We start from the raw sequence: 27,477 nt of genomic DNA on the forward strand, positions 1-27,477 counted from the left end.
CCCTCGAGATTAAGCATGAAAAAACTCCGAGATTAATTCCTGGACCATGGCTTACAAATTTAAAAAAAAAACTGCTTTCAATACAACTACTTTTTTTCTATTTTAAAAATGGAAATTTTGTAATACTGAGGAGAGATTAAAAGAGGAGGTAGCTTAGGTTTGAACTGGTTGGATCTTTCTGTTGGTAGACAAGAAATTTTCTAAAATCCATTCAAATCTACTCATGGGAAAAATTTCATAATTTTTATATAAGAATGAGATGTATTTCTTATTTGGAGTTAGTTCCAAAATCTTTTTGCCTGTGGTTTAGAAACAAGGGATCTCAGTTTAACATGATCTGTTTAGGGGGCATTAAGAATAGAGAAGGGAGATCATAAAAACTGCTGGAATAGACACAAACTTATTACACCATGTGGACTCAACATAATTTCTGTTTTCCCAAGTTCACTGTGTGTGTGTGTGTGTGTGTGTATGTGTATTTCTATGGATATATATATATATATATATATATATATATATATATAACCAAAATATACAAAATTGTTGATATAGTTAGCTTGCTCATTTATAAAGATCCATTTGGTGAGCTTCAAACAATAACTTTTCTTGTATTCAATAAGGTTATCCTGTATATTACAGTTAGCTCATTTTCTTTTGATCATTGAAAGCTTCTATGTTTAATGAGCTGAAACTGAAGTAGGTCAATAAAATGTAAGGGATTAACAGTCTAAAAGTTAAAGTTGTTCTCTTGGGGTTTGGAATAAATTTCAGTCTGAAAGATGCCATTTATATTTTAAAAGATTTTTGATAAACTTTAAAAGGTTAGAGAATTCAGAATAGCACTAAAAAGTCAAAAAAAAAAAAGGAATTAGTGCTGACTTTATGGGTACTATTTTGTATCCAAGACCAAAGAATATCACACAATTTCTATAGTCAAAAGTTAAATAGTTAAAAAGAATTAATTACCATAAAAATCTTTATAATTTAAATAATTAAAAAAGTTTTCATCTATGTTTTGAAAGTATAAAAATTTCAAAATATTTGTACATAGAGGGAACTTTTCAATGCTGAAAGTTTCTTACTTGAATGTATTAAAGACAACTGTATAGAAATTATGGCATTTAGAGTGATATCAGAGAATAAAGAAATATAAGAACCTGAAATAAAATTTTCGTGCTATGGTTTACAATTTGTTAATATTATGTCATATTTTATGTTAATCGAGGACTTTCAGGTTTTAGAGGGGGAAAATCTCCTTTCTTCTTTGCCTTTATCCATTATATAGCAAGTGTGAAGTGAAACTTGTAGTCATTTGACCTAATAAAGTAATGACCCTAGGGGAAGAAGGAGAGGGAAATATGATCTATTATTAAGGTAAACATTTCATGCCACCAATTTTCCAAACGCTAATATACTTGTTACTTAATTTTATAGGACTAAAATATAGAGGCTAAGCATCGCTGCCAAAGTTTAATATTCAAATGAGCATAGAAAGAGGAAGAAAAGATGATTTTTTAGTGCTGCCTCTAGTTTTATTTCAATGAGAGTTGAGACTGAAAAGTAACAGTAAATGTTATAATGTAAATTAGCTTTTTTTTATGACCAATAACCCTTTCTATTCTCAGTTTTGATCTTGTACCAGCTATCTGTTTGAAAAGGATTAGCAATGATAGTGTATATTTGTAAATGGCTTGAGTCTCTATGAGAAAAATAAACAGATATAAAAACAACCTCAAACTCACCTTTGGGGATAGAATGATTGCTACCCTCTTAATGCTGTAATTTTAGCCTGAATGCATGTGCTAAAATATGAGATTGATGGTGCTCCTTTGTTGGCAGGTGAATGGTTTTCATCTATGAATGACTTGACTCTGAATATCATATTAGCTTTGGTAATGTGAAAAAGAAGAGAGGAAAATAAGAAAAGCATTTAGGTTGAAAGTTTATTTGTTCAACCTTCCAGCTCTAAACTGATGAAACTTGCTAGTACTATGAAGTCACAGCTTATTTTTATGATCATTGCATTCTTTTGATTTTTATTAGTATTATATAAAGTTAACAAAATAACTTGGGGCTGAAATACAATTATATTCTAATGCAAATTTACCTAATTTTAAATAAAACCCTTTCTATATTTTAGTTTTTAAAACATCTATAAACTTACAATAATGGAATTTAATAATTTGCATTGCATTCATGCAATGTAATTAAGTTGACCACTCTAATTGTGTTGGGTAGTAAGTAGGGATTAGTGTAAGTATTTTAAATCTCAGTAGTGGCCACCCATGGGGGAAAAAATAAAACTCAAAATTAGGGGTTTTGTTGTTAGTAGTTATAGCATTAAAATGATGTGAACAACAATTGGAGGCTTTCACAGCAAGGGCTGGATGATCACATGTTGAGGATGGTATGAAGGGAATTCATGACTCAAGAGAGTTCAGTCAGATACTTTCTTTGACATTTTGATGAATGTATAATTTTATACATGTACTTCATTCAGTGAGATATATATTGAAAACTAATGATGTGTTCATCTTAGGTAACATTTATCCATGGGCAACTACAATTATTCTAAAGTGAGGTTGAAAGTGTCTCTAGAACTCTTGAGGTTGGTTGGATAACAATGGAAGCATATGGGTTATCCAGGTATTTCTTATTCTGGCTCAATATCTACCCACCTTTTCTAAGTCACATATTTTTGACATCTTTTATATATCCTTTTCTCTGCAATTCCTTTTTATTAATATATAAATATTTTTCAAGCTTTTCCTATTTTTCAGACGATTTGAGAATTGATTTTTCAAGACCTTTAAAACTAACATCAGCATGGACCCTCCTCTCTGTATACTTTTATAGAGTCCAGCTGCATTTTGCCATTTGTGTTTTCTTTAGTTCCATATCTATTTCCTCCTTTGGCACATGGGAAACTATGAGTGTCCAAATGTAGTGATTATGCAGGTAGTAGTGAGGGAAAAACTATTTATAGAAATTTTGTCATATCCTTTCAATTTAAAAATGTTGTTCATTGCTCACTGTTGAGTTTTATCTTTAAATACTTTAAATCTCACTTAGTTGAATCTCTGGTTTTCTTTCAAACTTGTTTTCCCTCCACCGCTACTCAGCATTTTTATGAGGTGATACTGATCATAATGTTTTATCATTCTCCCCTGTAAGATTTTGTGAAAACATTTATATTCTAAACTGATGTTGTTGAGACGGCAAGGAGTGATAGAGCATCTTTCTCCACTTAGTAAGGTCAAGTGAATGTTGGCTGAAGCTAAGCTTTTTTGTTCCTTACATTATGGTGATTACTTTATTTTAGTTAAACTTTTTTTCAGAAAAAGGTAAGTTTATATTGACGTCTCTACTTTTATGTGTCTGAGTTTTAGTCATCAAGTACCTTTTGCTTCAATTGAATGATATATATTTTTTTTTCTTTTTTTTTTTTCTAATTTCCTATTGGTAATGATTTTTGGTCAGAGTCTCCTCTGACAGTTGATTTTTGGAATGACTTCCTGATTACTAGCTCTGTGTTTTTTTTTTTTTTTTAATGCTATAGTAACTACTTGTTAAGATATAATCATTTTCATTTTTTTGGTGAGATGTTATGTTATTTGGTACTTAGTATGCCTAATTTTTTGAAAAAAGTTTTTGTTATCTAGGGAGATAGGTTTGGTATTATTTGTAAGCATTTGGCCTCATTTATTTTTCTTAAACTTTATTTTTCAACTTGTCTCTCCTTATCATCATTTATTACAATCTTTGCACTGAAATATTTAAATATAAGTTAATTTATTTTGTAACTTTTAAGGAAATTCTTCATAGAATTTTTCACCTACTTGTGCTCTTCAACAATTATTAGCACAAAGGCTGCATTTTTTTAAACAAATGATAGCTTGAGATGTGTGCAATGTAAGACGAAGAAGTGTCCCATAAACTAATATTTCTTTCCTCTGTTTGACATATGAAAAAAATCAGTTCTCCAAATCTTTTTTTTTGTCTCTCCAAACAGAACTTGAGAGCCATTCTTCTATTTAGCTACAACTTCCTTTGGTCATCCTGTTTTATTTATAGTGAGAATATCAAGATTAATATGATTAAAATATTCCATTAGTCACCAGCCAAGCTTCTTTGATTTGGAGCACCAGCATCTAGCAAACATTTTATAGGCAATATGAAAGATGTTTGATTCTTCCAAGCTTCTGTTTTTTTTTCCACTAGGAATTACATAAGACTGAGGATTATTTTACCTTACTTTTCTTTTTTTAATAGGTTGCCATGCTACTTCTAATGGACTTTACTGTATTTAGCTCTGCTGATCCCTGAAAACATAGGTCATTTGGTTTCTAGGATGGTATTTAAATTCATTAGGGGATGGTAGAATCTTTTTTTAAATTTTATTAAAACTTTTTATTTATAAAACATATGCATGGGTAATTTTTCAACACTAACCTTGAAAAATTTTCTGTTCCAAATTTTTCTCTCCTTCCCCTATCCCCTTCCCTAGATGTAGATAATCTAATACATATTAAGTATGTTAAAATACATGTTAAATCTAATAACTGTATACATATTTATACAGTTATCTTGAAGCACAAGAAAAATCTGATCAAGAAGGGAAAAAAAGCCTGAGAAAGAAACAAAATGCAAGCAAAACACCAGAGAGTGAAAATGCTATGTTGTGATCCACACTCAATTCCCACCGTCCTCTCTCTGGATGTAGATGGCTTTCTTCATCACTGAACAATTAGAACTGGTTTGAATTATCTCATTGTTGAAGAGAGCCATATTGGAGGGTAGAATCTTAAAGATCTTTTGCTTTGATGCTAAAGCCTTAAATCTCTAATCTCAAAGATCAGACCAAATCTCCAGGACAAAATACAGCATCAGAATGAGTATTTATGAAGATGATTCTGTTGGATGTTGGTTGGGAAGTTTTTTTGAGTAAAAAATGTCATTTAAAATGATTTACTGAATTGATAAATGGTCAAAAGATATGAGCATGTTTTCAGATGAAGAAATCAAAGCTATCTACAATCATATGAAGAAATCCTCTAAATTACTTTTTGTTAGATAAATGCAAATTAAGACAACTCTGAGGTACCACTTCACACCTTTCAGATAAATTAATATGACAAAAAGAGAAATGATAAATGTGAAACGGATGTGGGGAAAATTGGGATACTAATGTTCTACTGGTAGAGTTGTGAACTGATCCAACCATTCTGGAGAGCAACTTGGAACTATGACCAAAAGGTTATAAAACTGTACACACCCTTTGATCCAGCAGTGTTTCTACTGAGTCTGTGTCCCAAAGATATCGTAGAAGAGGGGAAAGGACCTATATGTGCAAAAATGTTTGTGGCAACCATTTTTGTAGTGGCAAGAACTGGAAACTGAGTGGCTGTCCATCAGTTGGGGAATAGCTGAACAAGTTATGGTACATGAATGTAATGGAATATTATTGTTCCATAAGAAATGATCAACAAGCTGATTTCAGAAACACCCAGAAAGATTTGTATGAGTTGACAGAAAGTGAAATGAACAGAACAAGGAAAACATTATACACATCAGCAACATTGTATGTTTATCAACTATAAATGATTTAGCTCTTCTCAGCAATACAATGTTCCCAAGACAGGTACAAAGGATCCATGAAAGAAAATGCTATCTGAATATAGATAAAGAATTGATGGACTGTGAATGCATGTCAAAACTTATTTTCTTGATTTTATTTTTCTATTTTTCTTTTTTGCTCTGTTTCTTCTTTCATACCTGTGACTAATATGGAAATGTTGAATGTAATGCATATGTGCACATATGTAATTTGTATTAAATTGCCTGCTATTTTAAGAAGAAGGGAAGGAGAGAAAATATCTGGAACCCTAAATCTTGTAAAAATGAATGATAAAAATTATCTTGACATACAATTGAGAAAAAATAAAATACTATTAAGAAAAGATCCTTGGTGTGCAGTATCATTCAGAATATGCTTGTAATGACAAACTAGCACATTTGAAAAGGTGAGTTGTAGCTTTTTTCCCTTTTGTTCCCAAAAGTTATAGTTTTCTGTGAAAGTACAGCAACAGTTCTTTCCAAAGTGTATCATGTATATTACTTATAGGGCATATTGCTGCTTTGAGAGTTCTAAACCATGTAGAAAATTAATTCCTTTATTTGAGAGAGGGGCCAGTTTTAAGTACATTTGATTAGTGGCATAACTATAAATTGCCTCAATGACCTTCACAGTAATATTGTTAATATTAAATTTTTTTCTTAATAGCTGGCACTTCACTTGCCTCATTTGTCCCTAGATAATCTCTCCTTACTATGACTTATTGTAGTATACTATGAGCTGCACTATGTGGTTGGGAACTGGAAATTCAGTGACTGGATCTTAAAGGAGACCACTCTATTGCAGTATCAGTGGTAGAATTTTGCTGGTGCAAAATCCTTGTGTACTTAGTGCTTGCTTGCTGAATAAACATTCTTTTAGATAAAGGGAGTAGAATTATGGACATATTCCTCCCTTATGATTCCCACCTTTATATTTTCTAATTAAGGGGCCTCCTTTACATCTGGTATCAAGTAGAATGGTCTAAATGCCCTAATATCATCAAATGTGGAGTAAGCATCTCGCAAATCAATTATTGCTGGTTTACTTAGAGAGAGAAAAAGACACAGTGAGAGAGAGAGTGTAGAGGGAGACAGAGCGGGGGAGGGAGAGAGAGAGAGAGAGGAAGAGGAGGAGAGAGAAAGAGAGAGGGGGGGGAGAGAGTGTAGAAAGAGAGAGTGTGAGTGAGTAGTATGTGTGTATGTTGGGAGTGTTAGTCCTTTAATTCAGCACTTTTAAATTACTGGTTATTGAGGAGAAGGGGGAAGATGTTGATGGGTGAAAGTACATTGATGCTTACTAGTCACAGTTCTTTAGGAAGATAGTTTTGTACCTAGGCTGGAATCCTTGGAGATTGTTAGACTGATATTAAAAACAATGAATGCATATCCATTACTCTTGAGAGAAATGTCATTTTGCTTCATTCTTACTTTTACCTTTCCCCTTATATGGTCTGAGTAAATAATCTCCCTGAAAGCCAAGGAAGGCTTGGCTGTGGAAGGATAACTAGAGAAATTTGACGGTATGGGAGTAGTATAAGTTCAATAGGGATAAAGGAGAGGTTTTTGGGGAGATAGGAAGGGGACCCAGTTAATATTTTTTGCTCAGTTCATGGAAAAAAGAATGACTAATAGTTATTGAAGAGAAACTTTAAGATGATTATGTTCTGGTTGAAAAAGGGTGGTTTCATTCACCTAAGAGTATTAGGACTCCAAAGGGAAAGATAGTGGCCAATGGAGTGGAAATATGAAATAAGTAGGTGAATGAGAAAAGGAGGTAATGTATTTCAGGCATAGGGACATACTGTAAGCAAGAGAATTTTAAACCCTTAGCTTTTAGTACTAGATAGTTTTGTAAATATTTTGGGGCAAACACTTACTTTTGGTTCTGGGGTCTGGATTTCTATTTCTAGTTGCTGTCTTCCTGATGATTTGGAAATGCAAAGAGGAATGAGGCTGAGCTATTGTGCTTTGGCTGTGATTATTTTTGGTCTTTGTTTAGAGGGGTATATTTATTATCCCCTTTGAGTATTTTATTTATGAATACCTACCTGACTTCTACGTCCTTTAGCACACTAGGTATAAAATATTGTCTCACTCTTGTGTGACCATAAGAGGACTGAACAGGGAATGGAATGTCTTAGGCATTATTCATATATCCAGATTTCAAGCCCAGGCTGAGTTGGCCAAATGATATTAATTTTTAAAAGCATAAGCATGACCTTTAGTTATAAATACTTAGTGTGGGGGGATATGCTTAGGGTACTGAGTACTGCTTTTTGGTAAATCTGATAGAAAGCAATTTTAAGATCCATAGATCTTTGGGTCAAATAGAATCTCTTCTGTTGAGTGCTGTTATTGTCATTGACCTGAATATGTTCTTATGGGCAAGAACCTGAAGATCTCTACCTATCAATATATATCCTTGCTGAGAGTTTGTATATAGTAAAAAAAATTAAATAGTTCATTGATTCAGTCTCTCCAGGTCTTGAACTTACTTTTATACCTGATTTCAACAGGCTATTTTCCATTAAGAATCACAGTTTTTAGAATGTTTGTAAAACTTTTAGTTAGCTAATAATATTCTAAATGTCCTTGTTCAAAGATAATTTTACCAGAAGAACTGAATCATACTAATTTTGATACTCTCTCTTTACAACAAAACCAAAATTCAATTAGGAAGTTGTTGTTGTCCAATGGCAGTAAGAAACACAATTTCATGGGACATTTGGTCATTTCATATTGTTATGCTCATGATATATTTTTGGAAAAGGAACATAATGAAAATATTTTTAGTTTATGTACTTCTATATGTTGCAGAGAAGAAATATGTAGAGGAATTCCTACAAAGAATTTCATAAAATCCTCCAGATCAAATCAATCAATCAATATGCATTTATTAAGTACCTATAATCTAGGAGGCACTATGGTTGTTGCTAGGTATATAAAGGCAAAATTTCAAGGAACTAATATTCTATTGGAAGAGACTATATATATATATATATATATATATATGTATATATATATATATATTTATATTTATAAATGTTAATATGAAATAGATATATACATATCTGTATATAAAAACATTTCCAAAATAAATTTAAGGTAAAATTTTGGGGGGTTTAGCATTATCAGCGTATGGGTATCAAGAAAGGCTTTATGTAGAAGTTGTTAGCACATAATTATTGGATAGATAGTTATTAGGAAGGATAGTAAAATTTACTTGGAAAATATTAAGGATAAGGAATACCTATGTGTCATGAATACTTTATAAGAAAAGAATCATTAGGCATTAGACATAAAAAGTATTGAGTAATACTACAAAAAGAGGAAATGTATCATATTTCAAAGAATAGGAAACTACTTTTTACTTATGTTGTGGGAATAATTCCTGAATCATCTGTCTGTATATTTATAATCAGATTATCAACTTATTAGAAAAAAGTCCAAGATTAATACAAAGTTAAAAGAATAAAAATGAGCAAAAAGAAAATTATTTGTAACCAAAACTATAACCTGACATGTTTAAGCAAATTATTAATGTTGAGAAATGGATGGAAGAAAGGACACTGATTATTACAATTTTACAAAAATCTGTTATAAATCAATTGCTTTAATTAAGAGAACAAAATATCCTTAAAAACTGCCTTTGTTATAAAACCCTTGTTTCACTTCTTGGGTAGAGAGTTGTGTAGTCAAAAGGCCTCATTCGGTGAGAATATAAATTTGCAAAATTTTCAGAAGATTTTAACTTGTATAACTTAAATTTTAAGAAGGAAAAGCCAGTTCAGAAATTAAGAGAAACAAATAAGCAAAGTCATCCCAAGGGCATTTAAAGTCAGAATTCAATGGAAAGCAACAAATGGAAGAATGAATGGACCTGTAAAAGTTCTATTTTGTTTTATTGTTTTTTTTAATTACAATCTTTTTTCATCATAAAAAGTAGAGCCATAACATTTGCCCTTTGATATTACAAGAAAGGAATGAACGTGGCTTTTAAAACAAGCAAAGATGAGAAAAGTAACTGGAGGGCCATGCTGGAGAATCCACTGTTTTGAGGTACTAAGGGATTGGTTCTCAAGGTATTTGAAACTAGAGAACTAAGAGACCTTTATTTATTCCCCAAAATTGAGCCTGAGAGAATATTAGTAACTGTCAATCTATAAACCTACTTTCTCAATTGTATACAAATTTTATAAGAAATCTATTCATTATTAATATTAATGATATCCATGATAAAGATATTAGAAAAAAGTAGGTATGCTTTTGTAAATGATATTTCACATGAGACCAAATCTTTCTTTACTTCACATAATTGACTGAAAGATGGAGAGGATATAATGTGTTTCTTAATATAATATTTCTTAAATATGTTAAAATGATTCAAAAAAGCAAAACACAACCTTAAATGTTCTCCTTCAAGAAGGATTTCATGGACTTGTCAAAATTATATGAAATTTCCTTGAGTGATATAAGAGCAATAATATTTGACCTTCTGCTCATTAATATCAAGTGAACCAAAAATAGATGGGTATATGCTCACCAAAACTGTTCTTCATTATAAATAGAAGATATCCAGTACAGAGTCTGAGTCAAGGAGAGATTGACTACAAATTATATGTCTTCATGATATTTCTACTTACAAATGTAAAGGAGAAAGGATTTGATTCACTCCCCTCCCCAACTCAGGTGATAGTTACAGGATGTAATCACAGGTGATGGAGTGTTAATATGTTAACAAGGTTAATGATTAAGACATCCTCATCTGTGATTACATCCTGTGAGTTGGGAAAGACACAAATCCTTCCTCCTGCACACAGATAAATTGTGCTGATTGCAGCAAGTCCCTGAAACCTTTCAATCTTACAGACAAAATAGATAATTACTCATCCAAACTATATAGGAAGAACTAAGTAGATAAAAAATATATGTTATTCACATTATGGTATACTGAATGGGCAACTTATAGAACTCATCCATCAATATTAATACATTTGTTGGATAGACTCTGAAAATGTTGTAGGAGTTGGGTTCAGAATTGAATAGGTGAGGAAGGAAGCTGAATTCCCTTTGGGAAATTGTAAAATTATTTCAACGATGTCAAACTTTTTTTTAAATTAAGATTCACCTTTTTAATAGCAATGCTCTTCTGGTATTATTATATGAAGAAGAATCATAGAATGGTATAATCTTTGGAGAATTGAAAGTGAGAATTACTCTCTCTTGTTATCAAAAAGCATCTCATTCTATACGTGAACTCAGGGGAAAAAATGAATAAAAGGAGTCATAAATCGGCAGAATAAGGACAAGTTCCATGATGAGAGTGAATCATAATTGATAGACAACCCATTGATCTGTTGCTATTTTGGTTCTATGAGGCACTCAAGGAAAGTATTCAAAACATTGTGGCTAGCATAAAAGGAGAACTTAACATATGCTTGTATATCTGGAAACTTATAAGATGATGTGGAAAAGGTTTGCAGAGGATAGACAGATATAGATGGATTGTGATTTGCATCACTGGAAGCAGCAACTGGTGAGCATACTGACTCATTTGAATGTTTGGAGAAAATGTCATTTTGTTCATTAATTTGGATTGGTTTTGGTAGAATTTTGAGCATTGTTTCAAAAACATTACACACTCTGTGGAATTCATCTTATTAGTGAGATATAGAAGTAGTTCATTTTTTATTTCAAAAAAGTCTATGCATAAAGTAGGGATAGAGACTAGAACTATGGTCTCACTGATATAGGGAACTTTCTATAGGAAAACTATAGAAAGTTTCTTTTGGGAACTTGCTATAAGGAAACTCTCTAAGTTACTTTGCATTTTCTTCCTTATTCTACTGTTTGAGAATTGCCTAGAACATAGGAGTCAAACATATGGGTTGCACAGGCAATATTTCAGAGTTCTGGAGGGAACCAGATTAAAATGTGATTGGGAAACATTTAAGAAAATAAATAAAAATACAAGAGAATATCATGTTGATATGTAGTTTTCTAAGTCAGTATGTGGCCACAAGGATCCTTATGCATGATCTGGTGTCTACTCTCTTCTCCCTTTATAGTTGAGTTTGATCCTAGATTTTTGGCCTAGAGCACTAACCTACCCTAGGCTCACATAGTAAATGTAAGAGGTAGGATTTGAATGCAGGTCTTTCTGCTTTTAAGGCTAGCTCTTTATCCATTACAACACATTTCTTTCACTGAGTAATCATTTTGTTGAAATGTTTATCAGTAATGGATTTGTTTGTGAAAATTTGATTAGGAATTGAATGAAGTAGAAAATTTGCTGATTTTCAAAAAGGGCAAGAAAGTTGCATTAAAGGGTACAGATTAGGGTGCTTTATTATTAAACAGATGGTTTATGAGAATTTTAAAAAATGATCTCTCAGAGAATAGCAAGTGTTTACCAAAACAGGTTATCTTCCTTCTACTAATATGTTCTTTTTCATCATATTGGAAAGCTAAAAGACTGGGGGATTTTTATACATACAGTATACCTGGAGATGAAAAAGATATTTGTTATCCTTTGATTAAGAAATTGAAATATAGACTAGTTGATAGTACAGTTTGAGATAGATTTAAACAGCTGGTTGAATAGCCATACCAAGGATGGTTAATTAACATGTTGCTGACTTTTTTGATAGCGCTCTCCAGTACTTTGCAAATGACTATCCTTGGTCTCATTATACTAAGCAATTTTGTCAATCTCTTAGATAAAAAGCATACTTATCCAATCTGAGAATGACACAAATTTGCACAGAATTTGTTAGAGGAGAGAAACAAGATTAAAAAAAAAACTTAACAGGAGTAAATGTAATGTTCTCTGCCCAGTTATTAATCAGTTATTAAAAAAATAGTTCTCTGAATGTTTCCAGAAGTTTTTGTCAAATAGTGAGTTTTTATCCCCAAAACTGGAGTCTTTAGGTTTACCAAACACTAGATTGCTATAGTTGTTGACTATTTTGTTTTGTGACCTTATAGGATAAGGCATGATAAGATATACAGGGCTTAAACTTATAATTTAACTATGGCAAAGTTATGTAATGGTTGTTACTAATATCTTTTTTTGAGAAAGTCAAAATAGTTATGGGGTTGACTTGAAATCAACTTTTTGGGGGTTCAATTCCTTCCATTCATTTCCACTGATCAACTGATCAGATTTCTTAGCCAGCACCAAATGGTTTTGAATGAACGCTGCTTTATAATATAGTTTTAGGTCTGGTAAAGCTAGGCTTCCTTCATTTGTATTTTTTTCATTAATTCCCTTGAAATTCTTGATCTTTTATTCTTCTAGATGAACTTTGTAATTATTTCTTGGGAGTTTGATTGGTGTGGCACTGAATAAATAGATTAATTTAGGTAGCATTTTTAAATATAATTTTTATTATATTTGCTCAGCCTACCCATGAGTGCTTGATATTTTTCCAGTTGATTATATCTGACTCTATTTGTGTGGAAAGTGTTTTGTAATTGGGTTCATATAGTTCCTGATTTTACCATGGCAGGTAGAATTCCCAAATATTTTATATTATTTACAGTTATTTTAAATATGATTTTTCATTGTATCTCTTGCTATTGGACTTTATTGGTAATTTATAAAAATTATGGTGGTATTTTGTAGCATGCAACTTTGCTAAGTTGTGAATTGTTTCTAGTAGGTTTTAGTTGATTCTCTAGGGTTCTTTAAGTATACCATCATATCATCTGCAAAGAGTGATAATTTGGTTTCTTCATTACCTATTCTAATGTGAACTGGATTTAAATGAGGCAAAATTCTGCAAAGTCATCAGTCTTACTCTTCTAGAATCATCAGAGTCCAGTCAAAGTGTTTGGGGATTTCCTCAGATACAGTGGAAGACCTTGACCTTTTTAAGCCAAGGTATTTCTCAGGTCTCAGATTGACTGAGGAAATATTCATTCAGTAATTAAAGGCTAGATATGAATTGGAAAAATATTTTGTAACTGGAACTTTTAGGCATACTCTTAAATCATCAGAAATTAAAAACTTGATATATTATCTAGCAATCAGGAAAACAATTGCTAGTCTGAAGAAATTTACTCAGTAATTTTGCAGTGAAATTATTGTTTTGAATGCAAGAAGATACTCTGATCCTTGCCAAACAATATTTATCTTATATACACGTTCCAGTCATATTTGATTTCTTACATTTACTAATTAGTTTTTATTTGAGTATCTTCATTTGATATAGTAAAAACAAACTTTACTATCTTTGTTCATTTAAATATTTGAGCATTTTATACATAAGAAATCTCAAATCCAGACAGTTTAAGTGTCTTGGACAAGGTTGCACATTCTCATTCATTGGTAAAGTTGATATACTAATTCAGGTTCCCTGACGTCAAATGCAACACTTGTTTCATTGTACCAGGTTACCAACATTCAGTATAAAGAAGGTGATATCCCCATTGTATTCCATGGTGATGGCATGTGATGGAGTATTGAGTTTGGTTCTGAACATAAAACTTTAGGAACATAGCCAGGGGAAGGAGACTCAGAACCCGAGCCTATGCAGAATGATTGGAGTTGCTTGGGATATTTTGTCTGAAAGATTCCCATTGTATTTAAATATTTGAAGGATTCTCCTCCACAAGAGAGTTAGACTTGTTCTCCTATGCTGTAGAAGATAGAACAAAGATCAGTGGGTAGAAGCTAGAAACATTTTTTTATCTTGGAGTTGCCAAGTTTTTCTGTACAATTAAAGTTGTTCAAGAATACAATGTCCTGATTTGAAAGGTAGTGAGCTTCTTCTTGATAGATGCTAGGATAATAACTTGTCTTGGATTTTGTAGATGAAAGAGATTAATGTTATGTTATATATTATACATATTTTATAAGGATTGGATTGAATGACCTCAATAATGGATACTTCCAACTCTGATGTATCACGTTGACAGGAGAGGTAAAAATATAAATTTAGAGTCAGTAACAATTAGGAGTGTTGGCAGGAGGTAAACTTTAAGACACTATAGAAGTGGGGAAAGAGATCATGGAAGTAGCATCTATTTATGTTCTTTCTTGCTAAAGAAGCCCAGGGAAAAGGAGTACATGAATGGAGCTGCTGCCATATATTATGATGATTGAATTAGGGTTGGAAATCCATAGAATGTATTATATTTAAAGGTACCAAATCACCTATGTTTCATTTTTCTCTTTCTGAATCATTTTGGGCTCACACTGTGATCTTACAGTACCTAATGTTTTATATGATAACTTCTTAACTTTAAAAAAGAGCAATATGTAACATTGTGTGTGCTTTCATTTATTTTATGGAACAGGATCACAAGATATATTAGAGTTCTAATAAGCCTTGTTTCATATTGAGTCTTGTTTTACTCCAGTGATCCTAATGTATCTGGCTAATTTTTATATGGTGATGGTCCAGGTGAATTTGTTACTAGCACAAATTGGCACCCTACCATTTTGTTGTAAGAATTGAATTAACTTTTTTTAGAAATAGAAAAATCTGTGAAAATTATCCACTTCAGCTTTCAAATTTTTAAAATAAAGATAGTGATTCCTAAGAAAGGCTAAATAATAACTTGTCCAAGGTCATATAATAATAATTGGTGGGAGGGAAATTTCAACCAAGGCTCCTCCTTATTCCAAAACCTAGCATTCTTCCTTTTATACTATGCTACATATCCAAAGTAGAATTGGTTGTACAGGGTTGTTGTTGTTTTTTTATCTTTGTATCCCTAGCTGCTAATGTGGTACCATTTGTTTAGGATGTGCTTAATAACTAATTTGCATCTGTTGTGTCTGAATCAGTACCTTGCACATACTAGATACTTAGAAATGTTTGGATCGATCTGAACATTACACTTCTATTAATGTACATTAAGATGGCTATTCTTGCTTTTTAAAAGTAGTCACATCATATTGTTGATGCACATTTATTTTGCAATCAATTAAAACCCTCTAATATTTTTTATTTGAATGACTGTCAAGACTGTTCTCTCTATTCTGTACTTATATGATTGATTTTTAAAACTATAAATGCAGGATAATATATTTACTATCCCTGTTAAATTTTATTTTCTTGGTTCCAGATTATTGTTTCTATCTGCCAATATAATTTTGGATCTTGATTCTATCATCCCTCATATTATTATTTTTTGGTTTTGTGTCAACCAAGACTTTTATTAATGTCTTTATCCACTACATTGTCACTATCTTATTAATTTTATTTAATCAAAGTCCTTAAAATACCTCAGATACCTCTCTTGAAGTTGTCATTGATTCCTTAATCATCATTTCGGTTATAGTCATTCAAAGAATTGTGAATATATCTAACCATATTATTGTCTAGTCCACATCTTGTCCATAAGAATGTCATGTAGTGCTCTATCAAAAGCCATGCTCAAACCAAGACATATTGTTTGTGGTATTTCTCTGATACCAATATAATAACTATTTTAAAAAATGAAATAAATTTGGAAAGACTTGTTTTTGTTGAATCCTACTTCCTCATGATTACTACATTTTTTCCCCTACATGCTCCCATTTCATCTGTGTAGTATATTTAATGATTCCAAATTTTACTATGAAACAAAAGCCCTGTAAAGTATAGGGCTGTGACTTCATTTTCCAAAGACTCACTGACAGCAACCTTGATACAACTTGATTAGCAGATAGAACAACAGGACTAAATATAGTTTGTAAACATATACATGTGTGATGATTTGAGGGGGGAGAGAGAGAGATTGGAGAGAGGAGAAAGAAAGAGGAGAAGAAGGAGGGAGGAGGAGGAGGAAGAGAGAGAATGTGTGTGTGTGTGTGTGTGTGTGTGTGTGTGTGAGAGAGAGAGAGAGAGAGAGAGAGAGAGAGAGAGAATGAATGAGAATTCACAATTAGGGGAATCAGAAGAGGTTTATCATGGGAAATGGCACATGAGATGAAATTGGAAGAGTGTTTTCTAGGCATGCCTTTTGCAAAGACATGAAGGTGGATGATAGAATGCTGAGGTTGGAGAACAGCAGAAACGACAGTTTGGCTGCAATATTAAGGGAGTAGTGGGAAATAAATTTGGAAAGTTATGCTAGAGTAAGATTATGAGGGCTTTAAATGCCAAGCTGAATAGTTTATATTTTATCCTAGAGGCAATAGAAAGCCACTGAAGATTCTCAAATGAGGAAATGACATAGTTGATTCTGTGCTTTAGAAAGAATATTTTGTCAGCTCTTTGGAGCAAGGATTAGAAAAGGAAACTGAAAACAGAGATACTAATTTGTAGGCTAGTTTAAAAATCTTAGATAAAAACAAAAGCTTTTTAGCTACAATGATGGTCATAAATGAAAGAAAATGGAATGAATATGAAAAATGTTAAGGAAACAGAACTGGCAAGTTGTGGAAACTAATTTGATATTGGGGGGGGTGCTAGTGAGATGGGAGTAGAGAAGAGTGAGGATATAGTTCAGGATAATTCCAAGGTTAAGAACCTTTTTATTAGAAGAATACTGGTACTCTTGATAGAAATAAAGAAATTTGGCAAGGGGCGGGGTAAGATTTAGAGAAGATTAATTCTATTTTAGATATGTTAGCCATTGGCAGGCTTCCTAATCCTCCTAGCTTTCATCTCCTCCTGACACAATCATTTTATATATCAGGGACAGTCTCAAAGGAAGTGGAATACTGGGAACATCTCCAAATGTCTAATTGTACTCGTGTTTTAGTCATTTGGGGAAAAGTAGTCAGTATTTGGATGTACTTGGGACACATACAGAAAAGTTAGCTGAGTTGAATTATTCTGAATTATAATCTTGCTAACCCTACTGTTAACAGATTTATATTCGTTTATATTTATCCTTGGGTTATATGCTCCTCATTTTTAATATGTAATTTTAAGATGTGCTCTCATCAGAGAGCTCCCTATGTAACCATTTTGGTTTGGTAGATCCCTCTTGCTTTTCTTTTTAATTATCACTTTTTCAAGATTAGACATTTCTGTTTGGTAAATGTTTATTTCTAACTGTGTGCCATCATGTGACATGATTTTTCTACTTGTTCTTGTACTGGCAGAATTAAAGATTCTGTAATAAGAAACTGTAATAAGAGTTAAAGGTGAAGATATTGTGGGATTTCAAAGGAATGGGAGATTATTGATACTAGGGCAACCTCAATAACAGGGTTTAATCAAAGGTTAACGATTATGTCCTCCTTTCTGAATAAAATTGTTTTTTTCAGCCTTCTTTTTTCTTGACCTTTCTCTGGCATATCATAGTTCATCACCATTTTCTTGATATGTCCCCTTCCCTGGATTTGGTATTACTGATCAACACTTATCCTCATATATGTGTTTCCTTTTTTATAATTTCCTTTGCTTAATTTTAAGAAATTCAATAACCACCTGTTAAGTGGCTATTATTTGCAACTGAGAATACGTAGGAAGAAAAAGAAAAGTAACAATTCCTGTTTTAAGGGTTTACTGGGATGTTGACTCTTTTTTTTCCCCTCCTCATAGCTCTCATTGATAAGTGAACTTTGATTTTAGCCCTGGTTCATCCATTGATGTTATTATAATTATCTTCTCTCTGTGTTCTCAGGCTTGTAATCTTGTAGTTATCTTTCTGTTTCTGCAGTGAACAAATCCAACTTATCTTTTTCTTTTGAAATATAACTCTAATTCACCCCTTAGAGTCCATGGATGAAGGGCTAGAACTGAAGTTAGGAATACCTGGATTCACATCCTGCCATTGATCCCCCAGGTGTATGGCTAACATCTCTGAGTCTCAGATTCCTTATGTTTTCTTCTCCTCCTGTACAGTCAAATCAGATAAATCATTTTAAAAGGCTGCACTTATTGCAGCATTGCTCTTATTTGTGTGGTATAGTGGAAAGAACATTGGATTTGGAATCAGAGGACTGAGGTTCAAATCTTGACTTTTCTATTTAATCCTTGAATGACTTAAAAAAAGAATTTCATCTATTTGAGGCTTAATTTTGAAAATAGGACATTTAAAACAGATAGCCCTTAAGTTTCTTTTCATCTAAAAATCTATTTTCTTATGCTTTATTACTTTGTTTCCTGCTTTTCCTGGATCTCTAAAATATTTTCTTATTTTAGCTCTCTCTAGCCTCTTCCAACATCCTACATAAACAAAACAAAACAAAAAGCCAACGATGTTCCAGATAAAAATCATACTAAAGCCATATGTGCATTCCCAAATGACTTGTCTTTTTGTTATTGTTGTTATTGTTCAGTCCTGTCCAATTCTCTATGACCCCTTTTCGGATTTTCTTGGCAAAGATACTGGAGTGGATTGCTGTTTCCTTCTCCAGCTCATTTTACTGATAAGGAACTGAAGTAAACAGGATCAAGGGACTTGACAAGGGGACACATAACTGGTAAATCTCTGAGACCAGATTTAAACTCAGGAAGAAAGATATTTTCCCTCTTTTAGGCCTGGTACTTATATTCACTACCATCTTTGCTGTCTTATAAGCCATGTTCATTTCTAAATCTTTTACTTATGCTTTTCATTCAAATTTTCCTTCCATTCCTGAAATGTTTTTCTTTCTCCTGGAAAAATCTGGTGGCACAATGGCTAGAGAGTTTGACCTGTGTTAGAAAGATCTGAATTTAAAACTAGTCTCAGATACTTATTATTTCTGTGACCCTGGGCAAGTTATAAAATGGGGATAATAGTAGAATTTATCTCACAGGATTGTTGTAAAGATCAAATGAGATATTTGTAAAACAACTTCTTAGTATATATTAGAAATTGTAAATGCTTATTCCCTTCTCTATACTATTTACTTGCCTCAATTCTACCTGTTCTTTACGTTAATCTCTCCTTATAACTTTCTCTGACTACTCTGATTCATCTTCCAGATCTTCCTTTCTTAAGTTATATATAACTTATATACAACAGCATGTTCAGGGGTTCTTAATCTAGAGTCCACAAACTTTTAAAAATTTAATTGATTTCCTTTTTAACTTTATTCATTTTATTTTATGTATGCAAAAGCTCAGTTGCAAAGAAGTTGCCAATCTCAGTAGAATGGTAGAATTGGCCACTAGTTTTCCCCACTTCCCTAGCAAAATTACAGCGAATTTTAGCTCTGGCAGCTTGAATATAAGTATATCTTGGGAAATGAGAATAGAAATAGTGGGACCTAGGTCTGAATTTGAGGGAGTTTGACATTTGATTTATAATGGCAAAATGTCATTTCTCTATGGGACCATACTCCATCTGAATAATTCATCAGATATCCTGATAAAAAATTTTCTGTGATGCTTCTTCATTTAGCATAGAAAATTAAAAACTGGATGACTGGCCAATTTGGAAGGATCAAAAGATCATGAATTCCCAACTGGAAGAGATATTAAAGATCACATAGTACCAAGCCTTGTTTTTCTAAATGGGGAGACTGAGGGCCATGAAAGTGAAGTTACTTGCCCCAGGTTATTTTATTAGATCTCTAATTGAAATAGCAAGAATTTCTACTTATTTCAGTGTAGCCAATCATTGAAGCATCATTACTCTAGTTTTTCCTTTTTAAGATCCAATATGTAGCTTCTCATGATTTAGCTTTATTACTGAAGAAGAAAGTAGAGCTTTTTCATAACTGACTTGTTATTTGGTTGAAATAAATTGTTCTACTTCTGCTATAGTGCTTAATCATTAGGTGAGAAGTTCTATCTCTTCTTTTTTATTTTGTTTTCCTACCTTCAAATGTAAGAGAGAGAGAGAGAGAGAGAGAGAGAGAGAGAGAGAGAGAGAGAGTGAGTGTGTGTGTGTGTGTGTGTGTGTGTGTGTGTGTGTGTGTATTTTTTTAAATTAGCTCTTGGAGAGGATTATAGGAAGATGTAGATTAGGAAAATTCCAAGCTCTTTAGATTTCCCCCACAAACAAGACCAAAGAGTGCCTTAGGATGAATGTAGAACTGGTAAAAATAAGCAAGAGTTGGAGACCATTATTTAGAATAATGGTCCTTCTGGGACAACTGGAGAAAAGCAGAAAAAAAAAATGGGAGGTTTAGGGTCCTATGAGGTGTATCTGAAGGCTAGTTCCACTGAAACAGCATGCAGCAAGCCCTGGGGCTAACTCACTTGGGAAGTAGCCCTAGCCACAGGAATTTTCACTTCTCAGTCAGCCTCGGGAGTTGAGTGTCTATGTGGGAGAAGACTGAGGGAACTTCTGCTGGTCCAGTGAGTGAAGCAGGGACTGTGCTGGCTGTGAGTGCTTACAGGAGAAAAGTTCCTGGTTTTTGTTCCACAGGGGAGAACTGAAGGAGGACCCGAGACCAAACATGCCATTCCCACACTACAGGACTAGAGGTGATGGCTGTAACTAACCACTATTGAAAAAAAAAAAAAAAGAAATGAGCAGGCAAAGGAAGAATAATCCAACTACAGAAAGTTACTGTGGGAATAGAGAAGACCAGAGTTTATCTTCAGAGGAGGATACTGAAACTCTCCCGTCCCAAAGAGTAATATAGAGTGGTTACTTGCCCCAAAAGAATTAGTAGAACTTTAAAAAAGGTGTATAATATATTTTGTATATTTATTTATATATGTATGTATGTCTATAACAAGTTAGCATGGATTTATATATGTCTACACATAAACACATACATCTATGCTCAGTAGCCTTTTGGGAGGAAGTAGAGGAAGGGAGGAGAATGGAATAAAGAATGTACATTAGAGAATAGAACAAAACCTACCAGGAAACAAAGAAAAGATGGACAACTCTGAACATAATAGATAGTATTTAATATATAGGTTTTCTTAAAGTGAAAATTTATTGCTTTATATTTTAAATCTCTTAAGTTATGTTGTGCATATGAAAATGCTTTTTTCTTTTCCTATTTTGTATTTGTTTTAAATTTAAAAATCAGCTCTTAAGTAAGACTAAAGAACAAATAGATGTTGTATAAAAAAAATCTTAGAGAGTTTTTTTAAATTTTTGTTAATCTTTTTGTTGGAATGTTGTCATATTTTGTAGACACAATATTGATACTTTTTTCCTTTGGTGAGTACCTTGCTCATGTCAAGAAACAAAAATACAAATACATGTATGTAATTAGTTTTTAACATTTAAAGCATGAGCCTGTGTCACACCATATTATTTTGGACAGTCTTGACAACAGGAATAAACCAGAGCAATGAACAAAATAAAGAGCCAAATAGTTGGTTTGTTTTCCAAACTTTTTTTCACTATTTTGTTAAAAGAGTGAATGCCAAGGGAAGTCTAAATCGTCTGAGGAGAAACACACATATATGGAAATATATAGACAAGTTGTGTATGTGTGTGTGTGTGTGTATGTGTGTGTGTGTGTATGTGTGTGTATATATATACATACACATATATATATATGTATGTATGTATTCATCTATTTCGAGTTCAACAAAACTGAAAACAAAACCATTTTAATGTCTGTAATTGAAGAACCATTTAAAAGTCTTCAATTCTTCAATATGCAGTTCTAAATTGTCACAGGTTAACAATCAGATGAATTTTCAGAATGGATTTACTCCCAACTACACATTAAAGACAAACCAATTTTTTCACATGGAATTCCAAAAATGACCAGATTAAGAGTTAATGAAAACAGAAACTGTTATGTACCTTCTTATAGGAAGCCCAGACTATACAAAACATACACAATAAAACATAAGGTATTTAGATTAATGGCAGCAGTAAACCTATTTAAATAGAATGGGTAAACTCTTGGTATTGTCAATTCATCTGGAAAAATAGACAACCTGAAACTCCCATTTATAGATTCACCTGGCCATGCAGATGTTAAACTGATATGTGTCAGATGGGACTCAAACCCAGGTTTTCCTCATTATGACTGACCTGTCCACTAGGTCAGGTAGTAAATAGATTACTATATTTTTACTGTATAATACAAATTGTGATGCATTTTTTTTAACTCTTAGGTTTTTTTTGTTGTTGTTTTGTTTTTTTAGGAATCCTGACAGTTGCAACTGCAAAGATCATTTTGTTCAATGATCCTCTGAATAATATCAAAGCATAAAAAAGAAGAATTTATGTTTGCTGAAAGTGTCAATTACTGTTGTGAAGTCCTTGAGGACAAATTCCTTGAAGATGCTCCTGTTTTCAAATGACCTGGTGCTGATTGAAATCAGCAATAAACACAGCAGGCCCCTGTGTTTGCATGCTGGCTTTTTCATTAAATTATGATCTCCTTAAAGGCAGGGATGCTTTTTGTTTGTTTTTGCACAATGCTTGGTACATAGTAGACACTTAATAAATGCTTGTTGACTTGTCTAGAAGTTTTGCTCACATACTAAGATCCACTGAAGTTTACACTCAATAGGCATAGATTTTATAAACTAAAACTTATTTCCATAAACCTAGGGGTATCTCCATGAAGGGATAAAACACATAAGTTGGACCAAGAAGGACATTTTAGGCAATTTATAAATGAAAAGAGGTTGTCCACAATGGGAAATTGTGAAAGCCTAACCGATTTCATATATTTTCAAGGCAGTCTCAGCTAAGTAGACTGTTTTAATAAAGATTTTAGGGGGATAAGAAAAGAAGCATATGATTGTTTTCTAACTTTAAAAGAAGAAAGTTGTATTTCTTTTATTTTTATAGCTATTTTCTGATAACACTTCCTGCCATTGATCTTTCCCTTTAAAAAATAGTTAATTGAACAAATGGCAGCAATTGTATCTGATAAGTTTTTAACATTTAAAGCATGAGCCTGTGTCACACCATATTATTTTGGACAGTCTTGACAACAGGAATAAACCAGAGCAATGAACAAAATAAAGAGCCAAATAGTTGGTTTGTTTTCCAAACTTTTTTTCACTATTTTGTTAAAAGAGTGAATGCCAAGGGAAGTCTAAATCGTCTGAGGAGAAACACACATATATGGAAATATATAGACAAGTTGTGTATGTGTGTGTGTGTATGAGTGTGTGTGTGTATGTGTGTGTATATATATACATACACATATATATATATATATATGTATGTATGTATTCATCTATTTCGAGTTCAACAAAACTGAAAACAAAACCATTTTAATGTCTGTAATTGAAGAACCATTTAAAAGTCTTCAATTCTTCAATATGCAGTTCTAAATTGTCACAGGTTAACAATCAGATGAATTTTCAGAATGGATTTACTCCCAACTACACATTAAAGACAAACCAATTTTTTCACATGGAATTCCAAAAATGACCAGATTAAGAGTTAATGAAAACAGAAACTGTTATGTACCTTCTTATAGGAAGCCCAGACTATACAAAACATACACAATAAAACATAAGGTATTTAGATTAATGGCAGCAGTAAACCTATTTAAATAGAATGGGTAAACTCTTGGTATTGTCAATTCATCTGGAAAAATAGACAACCTGAAACTCCCATTTATAGATTCACCTGGCCATGCAGATGTTAAACTGATATGTGTCAGATGGGACTCAAACCCAGGTTTTCCTTATTATGACTGACCTGTCCACTAGGTCAGGTAGTAAATAGATTACTATATTTTTACTGTATAATACAAATTGTGATGCATTTTTTTTAACTCTTAGGTTTTTTTTTTGTTGTTGTTTTGTTTTTTTAGGAATCCTGACAGTTGCAACTGCAAAGATCATTTTGTTCAATGATCCTTTGAATAATATCAAAGCATAAAAAAGAAGAATTTATGTTTGCTGAAAGTGTCAATTACTGTTGTGAAGTCCTTGAGGACAAATTCCTTGAAGATGCTCCTGTTTTCAAATGACCTGGTGCTGATTGAAATCAGCAATAAACACAGCAGGCCCCTGTGTTTGCATGCTGGCTTTTTCATTAAATTATGATCTCCTTAAAGGCAGGGATGCTTTTTGTTTGTTTTTGCACAATGCTTGGTACATAGTAGACACTTAATAAATGCTTGTTGACTTGTCTAGAAGTTTTGCTCACATACTAAGATCCACTGAAGTTTACACTCAATAGGCATAGATTTTATAAACTAAAACTTATTTCCATAAACCTAGGGGTATCTCCATGAAGGGATAAAACACATAAGTTGGACCAAGAAGGACATTTTAGGCAATTTATAAATGAAAAGAGGTTGTCCACAATGGGAAATTGTGAAAGCCTAACCGATTTCATATATTTTCAAGGCAGTCTCAGCTAAGTAGACTGTTTTAATAAAGATTTTAGGGGGATAAGAAAAGAAGCATATGATTGTTTTCTAACTTTAAAAGAAGAAAGTTGTATTTCTTTTATTTTTATAGCTATTTTCTGATAACACTTCCTGCCATTGATCTTTCCCTTTAAAAAATAGTTAATTGAACAAATGGCAGCAATTGTATCTGATAAGTTATTTAGATTTTAGCCCTTTTAGCCACCCACCACCCCCTATTCTAAAAGGAATGTTTCTTTTGTTACTTGTACTACCTCAGGATTCAGATTGTCTATTGAAATTAATTTGGGTTTTCCTCCCTTTTTAATATTACTTTCATTTATTATTATAGTCATTGTTATAATGTATTCCTGATTTTCTTTAATCTGTCTGTCAATAAATATCTTCCTGTGTTTACCTGAATTCCTCATCATTCCATTTCTTGCTGTGCAGCAATATTCATCTATGTTTGAATACAATAATTTGTTTTGTTATTCCTCAGTCAATGGACATTCACTTTATTTCTGTTATTTTCCCCTCTCAACAAAAGTACAATGAATATTTTGTTATATATGGGAATATTCTCTCCCTCCTCTTTCCCTTCTTCCCTCCCCCTTTCTTTACAAGTCACCTCTTGTAAAGTGCTTTGCAAACTTTGAAATGCACCATATGACACTTCAGGTTTTCAATTTTAAATTCTTTTTTGATATGACCTTATTTTTAGGTTGTGACTTGATTTCGAGCTTATTTTATAATATAGTGTGGTATATATTCCTTTGGCCAAACTCTTCTCAGTTTTTCCAAAAGTTCTTGTACCAGTAATTTGTGTTCTTGCATTTATTAAAAATTCTTAGCTTGTCATGGTCGCTCACTTTTGTATCTTGCTCACCTTGTCTATTCCACTGATCTTTTTTACTTTATAATCAGCACCACATAGATTTTATGCTTAGTTGACCTCTATTTTGCTAGATACTCTTCAGTTCCCCAATTTTCATCATTTTCCATGAAAGTCGAAAACTTTGTTTCTCCACATGAATTTTAAAATTCCTTTGTATCATTTTTTATTATCTCCTTGCTTGCTCCCTTTTTTCAAAGTAGGCATTTGTGATGTTTTCCTAATTGTTTGATATTGTGCTCCCTTTGAGTTGATTTGAACATGAATCTCTCAGTATTTTACAAATTATGCTATGTTCAGTGTGAATTTCCTGTATGTGTATTTAGTGTAGTTCACACCTATTACTCCAGTCCCCCAGTCTCAAAATGGAAAATATAGCCAAACAAATATACAAGTACAATTTTTATAATTTAATCACTCAGAAATTATAACATGTTGTTTTATTATTTTGCCTGACTCCTGTTTTTCTCTAAACAAAAATAGTACTAATATACTTTGAAACTTTCTTTGAGTTATATATTCTTTGATGTACCACTAAAGAAGTCATCTTCTTTTTCTTGTATTTAAAAAGTCCCTTTAGTTTTTTTTTCCCTGAAAGCTAGTTCATTTATTAATCAGTGATCAATAAATATTTAGTTAACTTATTAATTCTTTTATCTAAAACTCTGTCTTGTTTAAACACTGGAAGTCAAGAAGTTTATGCCTCTTGTTTCTTAAGACATCTTCTCCCACTCCCTTCCTTAACTTGTCAGAAATTAAAAACCAGTATTTTATACCTATTTTTAATTTTTCCTCCTGTAGGGAAATTGTTTCCTCCTTTCCTGTGAAAGGGAGCAACTTCAACTATCTTAGCTTTTTGCCCTTTGAAGCTGCTTTAAAATTTTTTTTCTACTTTGTATAATGCTTACTTGACTTAACTTCACTAACAGTTAAGTAGTTAAGTAGCCACTTACAATGTCATTTTTTAATTGAAGCATAGAACATAACTATATTAACAGTATATAAATGCATCTTCCCTTAATCAACTCATTTTGACAAATGAGCCCCTTCTCTTATTCTAAAATTTACTCTTCATACATAAAATAACTTCTTCAAAATCTATCTATTCCTCTTATGAATTTTCTTCTCTAAAATCTTCCCCAAATTTTTTCTACATTCTTCTTGTGATTTAAAAAAAAATTATTGAAGCTATTGCTTCTGAAAATATTCTCTCTTCTCCCAATTGCAGTACAATTCTTCCTTGTAAGAAAACTATATCATTAAGCAGTATAAACATTGACTATGATTAGAAATGTATATCTGTCATTGCGTAGTTATATTAGTCCATGACCTTTCTTGGAAGGAGTGGGAGGGAAGAAATGTGATTTACCATCAATTCTCTAAAATCAGATCTCTCAAGATTAGTCACAGACTTGATCAAAATTGATATTTTTTATTATTGTTTTTCTTTATGTTGCTCTATAGAGTCATCTTTTGATATTCTTTTATTCTATATCCTGTTTTACAAGTCTTTCTATGTTTATCTTCATTCATATCCCATTATTTCTAATTTTGCAACAATATTACATTCATATAATACGATTTGTTCATCCATTCACCAGTTGCTGGGCTTGATTCCTAGGTTTTTTACTTTCATAAAAAGTACTGCTCCTGTTCTGGATTCATCTTCCACACAGTTGCCAATATTATTGTCCTAAAGTATAATAATACAAAGTTTTCTTACATTTCTTCACAGCCTGGTCCTTATCTTTCTTTGTGAGCTTTTTATACATTGGTCTTCTGTGTTACAGACCTATTATGGTATTTGCTTTCTGCACATCTGTTACTTCATCTCCTGGGTCTG

At 32.4% G+C, this 27,477-nt stretch overlaps 1 protein-coding gene across 3 annotated transcripts in view; it reads left to right on the forward strand.

Moving 5' to 3' along the window:
• The window catches only part of LOC127553362 (glypican-5-like), a 75,987-nt gene that overhangs the window by 26,734 nt on the left and 21,776 nt on the right, over nucleotides 1-27,477 (forward strand). The window contains exon 2 of one of the 3 annotated variants that reach the window (XM_051984002.1): nucleotides 24,197-24,438. The exons of 1 other annotated variant lie outside the window; for it this stretch is intronic. In XM_051984002.1, the coding sequence (XP_051839962.1) occupies nucleotides 24,197-24,264 (68 nt within the window). In that variant the 3' untranslated portion in view covers nucleotides 24,265-24,438. Of the gene's footprint in view, nucleotides 1-22,562; nucleotides 22,790-24,196; nucleotides 24,439-27,477 lie in introns of those variants that run through there. One more of the 3 variants, XM_051984001.1, reaches the window with a different exon arrangement.

The sequence above is a fragment of the Antechinus flavipes genome, chromosome 3, assembly GCF_016432865.1.
Source record: "Antechinus flavipes isolate AdamAnt ecotype Samford, QLD, Australia chromosome 3, AdamAnt_v2, whole genome shotgun sequence".
NCBI lineage: Eukaryota > Metazoa > Chordata > Mammalia > Dasyuromorphia > Dasyuridae > Antechinus > Antechinus flavipes.